Genomic DNA, 7,283 nt, shown 5'->3' on the forward strand with positions numbered 1-7,283 from the left:
TTTGGACTACAATTCCCATCTTCCCCGACCACTGGTCCTGTTAGCTAGGGATCATGGGAGTTGTAGGCCAAAACATCTGGAGGGCCACAGTTTGGGGATGCCTGGTCTATGTCGTATATTGGTTTCACCTTTTAAGTTGCATTACTGAAATATATGCACTTTTCGACGATATTCTGATTTTCCGAGTTTCACCTGTCCTGCTCGCAACGGCAGCCTCCTATGCTTGGCAGCTGGCCATCTGAATTTACACTTCTTCTTCTTCTTATTATTATTATTATTATTATTATTATTATTATTATTATTTTCTTAAATTTGTATACCACCCTGTACTCTTAGATGTCAGGGCAGATCAACATATAAAAAACACAGAGTACATAATAAGGTAAAGGTAAAGGGACCCCTGACCATTAGGTCCAGTCGTGACCGACTCTGGGGTTGCGCGCTCATCTTGCATTATTAGCCGAGGGAGCTGGCGTATAGCTTCCAAGTCATGTGGCTAGCATGACAAAGCCGCTTCTGGCAAACCAGAGCAGCACATGGAAACGCCGTTTACCTTCCCGCTGTAGCGGTTCCTATTTATCTACTTGCATTTTTGACATGCTTTGCACTTTGATGTGCTTTCGAACTGCTAGGTTGGCAGGAGCTGGGACCAAGCAACGGGAGCTCACCCCGTCACAGGGATTCGAACCGTTGACCTTCTGATCAGCAAGCCCTAGGCTCAGTGGTTTAACCACAGCGCCACCTGGGTCCCACATAAGAAGAAGAAAGACAAAGACAGCCCAATACAGTCATACCTTTCATAAATTTTCATAAATTCATTTTCACGCAAAAACTTTGTCAGGAGTTTTCAATCTCTGGTAGATATCAGGCAATGATTTTCTCCAGTTGAACATGTCAGCTTCATCACAGAATCATAAAGATGGAATGGGACCTGGAGGCCATTTAGTCTGACCCCCGTGCGATGCAGCTCGAAGCCATTTTAACAGCCATTCCTCCTAACCTAATTAGCTAGGTTGCTTAGAGCAGGGGTCGGCAAACTACGGTCTGCCGGCTAAATATGGCCCCAGGGGGTCGTTAAACTGGCCCCCGGCCCTTGTCGCCCGCTCGGTCAGCCCCCGTGCGGAGCTAAACCGGCGCGCTGGGGCGCAGCCACGGCTTCCTATTGGCTGCAGGAGCCAAAGGCCTGCTTAAAGAGGAAGGTTTTCGCCTGGCGCCTAAAGGTGTATAATGAAGGCACCAGGCGAACCTCCCTGGGGAGAGCATCCCAAAAGCAGAAAAGGCCTTGTTCTCGTGTTGCCACGAACCTCTCAAGGAGGAGGCACATGAAGAAGGGCCTCGGAAGTTGATCTCAGGGGTTCAGGGAGGGGTCCAGGGGGTACACTTCTTCGGATACACTGAAACAGAAGTCACCAGACCCTTATGTATAGTCAGAGGGTGGGGAGGGGTATTACTCAGAAGGGTGGTGGGAATGGGTGATTGGCTAATAGGAGTGGTAAACCTGTGGACGACTGTTAACGACTGCAATTGGTCATCAACAGGTTTACCCCACCTATCAGCCAATCACCCATTCCCACCACCCTTCTGAGTAATACCCCTCCCCACCCTCTCTCTCTATAGGTCTATATATAAAGGTCTGGTGACTTCTGTTTCAGTGTATCCGAAGAAGTGTGCATGCACACGAAAGCTCATACCTATAACAAACTTCGTTGGTCTCTAATGTGCTACTGGAAGGATTTTTTAAAAAAAATTTGTTAAGGCTTTACAGTGGTACCTTGGGTTACAAACACTTCAGGTTACAAACTCCACTAACCCAGAAATAGTATCTCAGGTTAAGAACTTTGCTTCAGGATGAGAACAGAAATCGTGCGGCAGCAGCAGGAGGCCCCATTAGCTAAAGTGGTGCTTCAGATTAAGAACAGTTTCAGGTTAAGAATGGACCTCCGGAACAAATTAAGTTCTTAACCAGAAGTACCACCATATAAGTTAAAAACCAACGCTTTGAGATGGACCCAGCAACCGACTGGCATCCAGTGCAGTTGGGCCAGGATTGGCGCTGTATGTTCCAACCAAATTGCCCCAGCGAGCAACCCGGCTGCTGAATTCTGCGCCTGCGGAAGTTTCCGAACGATCTTCGCAAATCGCTTGGCTGAGCATTTGTTTTCTCCATCAATGTACATTAAAAATCCTAGCGGAACAATTGTGCGGCAAGGCAGGCCGGGTGCCTCATCTCTACTTGAAGTGGTGAAGCAAATGTGTTAGCGTAAGATTCGTTTTGAGGATCCGACCAAAGACTTTGCAATTTGGGGAGGGGGGGGGACAGGAGAAAGCTTTTTGATTATAAATAAAGCGGAAGCATACAAAAATGAAAGTCGCTTTCCACCTTACCGTAGGTTCTGTTTCGTTTGGGGAAAAAACAAAATTTTATTTCACGGTTTATTGTTCATGTTTTGAATTAGATATACGGTATATGGGGACACTGAAATCTTTTATATATATATAATATATTTTTTATTAGTTTCCTTTACAAACATACCGTATTTTCATTTTCCATTTGAGTTTATACATTCTTTTCTGCTTATAAGAGCTAACTTCCATTCTTCCCTTTTCTGTCTTCTTTATATCAGTCCTTTAGTTTCGCGCTTTCTTTTTCCCATTCTTCTGATTTCTCTTCTTCTTTCAAAAAAATGTAGACAATTCTCCCACAAATATATGTCCATATAATTATCACACACACTTATAATTCTTCGTTCCGCTGTTACATCCTGAAATTGCTTATCTCTCAATTACTCCTAATATACATTTATAATATATTCAATACAATTTGTATTCAATTGGACACTGAAATCTTTTAAGTGTTTAGGGCAGGCATCCCCAAACTCGGCCCTCCAGCTGTTTTGGGACTACAACTCCCATCATCCCTAGCTAACAGGACCAGTGGTCAGGGATGATGGGAACTGTAGCCCCAAACATCTGGAGGGGGGGCTGGAGTTTGCCTATGCCTGGTTTAGGGCCTCTAAAGGTATTAATCTGGTCCTGACCGCAAGCTCCTGTAAAAACATACCGTCTCCTTAGAGTCAAAACAGCATAAAATGTAAAACAAAGCAGCTAAATACTATAGAGCAGAGTTTCCCAAACTTGGGGTCTCCAGATGTTTTTGGACTACAACTCCCATCATCCCTAGATCTAGCAGTGGTCAGGGATGATGGGAATTGTAGTCCCAAAACAGTTGGGAGGCTCAAGTTTGGGGAATGCTGGTTTAGAGAAAGGGGAGTACAAAAATTGGCTCCTCGTCTGATGTGGAGGGTCTAAAAGCCAGAAATTGTTTGTGCTAAGAAGGCTTGAGCTCAGATCTCATTAAGATGCTGCTAGCTTGGTTTTTTTCAAACCTTTATTTGCCTTGCTTTGCCAGTTGTTGTTTTTTAACACATGGTGTGCTCATTCTCTTGCAGTCTATCCACGATCAGATACTGCAAGAATACCGGAAAATCAAAAAAGTGAGTCTTGCTTGCTTATTTCTATAGAGCGTTTGCACCAAAAGAAAAGAAAAGAGGGGCTTACATGCAGTCAGTTTTTAAACGGGACAGTCCTTGCGCCCCCGCCCACCTTAGAAATGACACACAAGGAAAAAGGGAGGAGGAGGGAGGAGGAAAGAAGGAAACTTGGGCGGCACCAGTTCTTACCCCGCCCTTGTCACAGCAAAGCAGGTCCCCGTCCCCCCGTCCCCCCATGCATGTGAGAAGCGTAACCTTTAGCAACTAAGGAAGTCAGCTGGGATTCATGGCAGGCTCCTGGAGAAAGCAGGTTGTCAGAGCCACCTTTCCTTCCAGCCTCCCAGGTGTTAGGAACAGCAGCTTCCACACGCAGATGGAAGTTGTAGGACAGAAACGCCGGGCGGTCACCAGGGCAGGGCGAAGGAAAGGTAGCTAATAGATAAAGCTCCCTGTTCATCAGCAGTCTACCTTAGAATGCCAGTTGCCAGAGAGCAAAAAATTAAAAAATGGTGGAGATTCCTGCATTGCAGTGAGGCGGGTTGGACTATGCTACATTATTATTATTATTATTATTATTATTATTATTATTATTATTATTATGCCCTTTCCAAGATCTCAGGGCTGTGTGCAGCATTAAGGCGTATATTACAGAGCATAATAAGGAAACAGTACATTTCCGAGCACAATTCAAAGTGTTGGTGCTGACCTTTAAAGCCCTAAATGGCCTCGGTCCAGTATACCTGAAGGAGCGTCTCCACCTCCATCATTCTGCCAGGACACTGAGGTCCAGCACCGAGGGCCTTCTGGTGGTTCCCTCGTTGCGAGAAGCCAAGTTGCAGGGAACTAGGCACAGGGCCTTCTCGGTGGTGGTGCCTGCCCTGTGGAACGCCCTCCCAACAGATGTCAAAAAGGAAAACAACTACCAGACTTTTAGAAGACATCTGAAGGCAGCCCTGTTCAGGGAGGCTTTTAATGTTTAATAGATTGTTGTGTTTTATTCTTCTGTTGGAAGCCGCCCAGAGTGGCTCGGGAGACCCGGCCAGATGGGCGGGGTATAAATAATAAATTATTATTATTATTATTATTATTATTATTATTATTATAAAATTAAAACATATTAATAAGACAGTATAATAATAAAAGCAATCTCAATAACAGCCCCCTCCCACACCTTTTAACCGACCAGTAGATTATTTAATGGTTAGGTAAAGAGGAAAGTTTTTGCCTACCACCTAAGGACATGTAGCAATGGCACCAGGCGAGCTTCTCTGGGGAGAACTCGTTCTAAGCACACTTACCGTATATACTGGCGTATTAGACGGCTTTTGAACCCAGGAATTTTTTTTCAAAAGTTGGGGGCCCGTCTTATACGCCGGGTCCAAGAATCTGCAGTCACCGCATACGGTGGGGGGAGCTCAAAAACGGCCGCATCCCCACTGTATGCAGTGACCATATGAACGCAAAGAAGCGCGCTCGGGAGGGGGCTGCTCCCCGCCAGGGAGAATGGCTCCCTCATGGCTTTGTGACCTGGATCAGCGCAGAGATACAGTTTTGTGTATTTCATTGGTGTCAAGCTGCTGCCTCTTCTCTTTTTGTCAGCGCAAAGCAAAGGGATCTCTCCGTCTCTCGCTCTCTCCGCTCTCTCTTTCACTGCTGCTCAGCGTCTTTCGCTGGCTGTGTGAGCCTCCAATGTCTCTGCCCCTCTATCGCTATCCTCCTTATGGTTTCTTTCCCCCCTTTTGCTCGATGTCTCTGCCTCCCTCTCCCTCTCCCTGGCTTCTATTCCCCTTTTGCTCACTGAGCCAGCCTCGTTGTCTCTCTCTCCGCTCTCTCTTTCACTGCTGCTCAGCGTCTTTCGCTGGCTGTGTGAGCCTCCGATGTCTCTGCCCCTCTATCACTATCCTCTCTATGGTTTCTTTTGCTCGATGTCTCTGCCTCCCTCTCCCTCTCCCCCTCCCTCCTTTTGATCGATGTCTCTGCTTCTCTATCTCTCCTTTCGCTGGCTTCTTTCCCCCTCTCAATAACTAAGCAAGCAAGCAAACAAACAAACCACCATTTCCCCGGCTGCAGACTTGAGTGCTGGAGAAGACAGCCTCCCCTCCCCTCCCCGCCAAAAAAGGGCTGGAGTACATCCCAAATTCTATATTTTAACTTGAAAAGTAAGGGGTCGTCTTATACGCCCAGTCGCCTTATACGCCAGCATATACGGTATTTTAGTGACATTTTGGGTGGTTTGGGTAAAAAGTGTCTGCTGTTTTTGGTTTACTCAATTTCGAACTAAAAACACGGAGCAGATCAGGAAACAGAGATCAAACCTTACTTTTTATCGGAAGGGGAAATGTATCCAATTGAGGTCTGTGTTTTCACCCCAAAATCAGAGATGGCATCTTGCCTTTCTTGTTATTATTAGAGAAAAGGGGTCGTTGTTTGTCAGAATGAAAATACTGGCCTCAGTCTGATTCTTCCCTTGGTGATAAAAAAAAATCTCTGATTTTGGGGTGCAAATATGGACCTTAAATCTGATCTGTTTCCCACCCTCGCCCTTTCTAATAGAAAGCGAAGTTCCACCTCTGATTTTCTGGGGGTGAAAATACAGTATTGACCTCGGAAACGGGAGTTTGATTTTTCACTGCGCATGCAGAAAACATTCCATTTCCAAGGTCAGTCTTTTCACACACACACACACACCCAAAAAAAATCTGAGATGGAGCTTGCCTTTTTATTAAAAGTGGCGGGAACGAACCTCAAATCAGGGACTGGATCTTGCTTTTTTGTGTTATCATTATAAGAACGGAGGTGAGGAAAGCTCAGGTTGGGGGTGTTTTTTGGGTGAAAACATGGCAGGTCAGTTGGCTGGCAATCCTGAGAGTTGGCTCGGATGATTGTTTCCCAGCCCGTTCCGTACTAAAATTGAATTAACAGTCATACCTTGGTTGCCAAACTATTATTATTATTATTATTATTATTATTATTATTATTATTTGCTTTTTCTCCTTCCTTGCAGACTAACCCAAACTACAGCCAGGAGAAAAATCGCTGCGAATACCTGCACAACAAACTCGCCCACATCAAAAAACTGATAGCTGAGTACGACCAACTGCAGTTCCAATCTTGGCACTGAGAGGGGTGGGGGTGGGGGGGACAGTGAAAGTTTTCGCAGCAACCCCACCACCCGCTGGCGGCAATTGCAAACCTGTGAACAGCTTCCGGAATAGGGAAGAGGAGCAGCAGAGCAGCAGGAGGGAAATGTTTTCAGAGATCTCTGTGCGGCACGACAAGGATCAGCCCCCGGCTCCCACCCCCGCGTGAGAGACGACCCGTCGCTTTTGCTGTACACACCCCGGAGTTTTCGGGGGGCGGGGGTACAAGGGGCCCAGTCCCCATTTTATATAAGCAATTCTCTTTCCGGATATTAAAGAAGACAGTGAAAGAAAGGAGAAGTTTGCTTGTTTTTCGGATAGCCTACTCCAAAAAGAGAGAGAGAGAGAGAGACACTGTTTTTCCACATTGGCCCCTCCACGACTTACAGGAACTGTGTAGATCATTAATGGCCAAACTTGGCCCTCCAACTGTTTTGGGACTACAATTCCCGTCATCCCTGACCACTGGTCCTGTTAGCTAGGGATGATGGGAGTTGTAGTCCCAAAACAGCTGGAGGGCCAAGTTTGGCCATCACTGGTGTAGATCAATTGGGGGGGGCGGGGATTCCCCACAATGTTTCTGGGGTGAGGTTGGCAGGGAGAGCTTGTGGGAGGGACGGCCCCCAGCATTGCTGGGTCTAGCTTTGGGCAG

The 7,283-nt window shown here is 46.3% G+C and overlaps 1 protein-coding gene across 2 annotated transcripts in view; it reads left to right on the plus strand.

Annotated features, from left to right (window-relative positions):
• The window catches only part of ELL (elongation factor for RNA polymerase II), a 52,895-nt gene extending 45,970 nt beyond the window's left edge, over positions 1-6,925 (plus strand). For both annotated transcript variants that reach the window (XM_060275345.1, XM_060275346.1), the window contains exons 11-12: positions 3,450-3,494; positions 6,496-6,925. In XM_060275345.1, coding sequence (XP_060131328.1) covers positions 3,450-3,494; positions 6,496-6,612 — 162 coding nt within the window. In that variant the 3' untranslated portion in view covers positions 6,613-6,925. The remainder of the gene's footprint in view (positions 1-3,449; positions 3,495-6,495) is intronic.
• Positions 6,926-7,283: the final 358 nt, after the last annotated feature.

This window comes from Zootoca vivipara, chromosome 6, assembly GCF_963506605.1.
Source record: "Zootoca vivipara chromosome 6, rZooViv1.1, whole genome shotgun sequence".
Taxonomy (NCBI): Eukaryota; Metazoa; Chordata; class Lepidosauria; order Squamata; family Lacertidae; genus Zootoca; species Zootoca vivipara.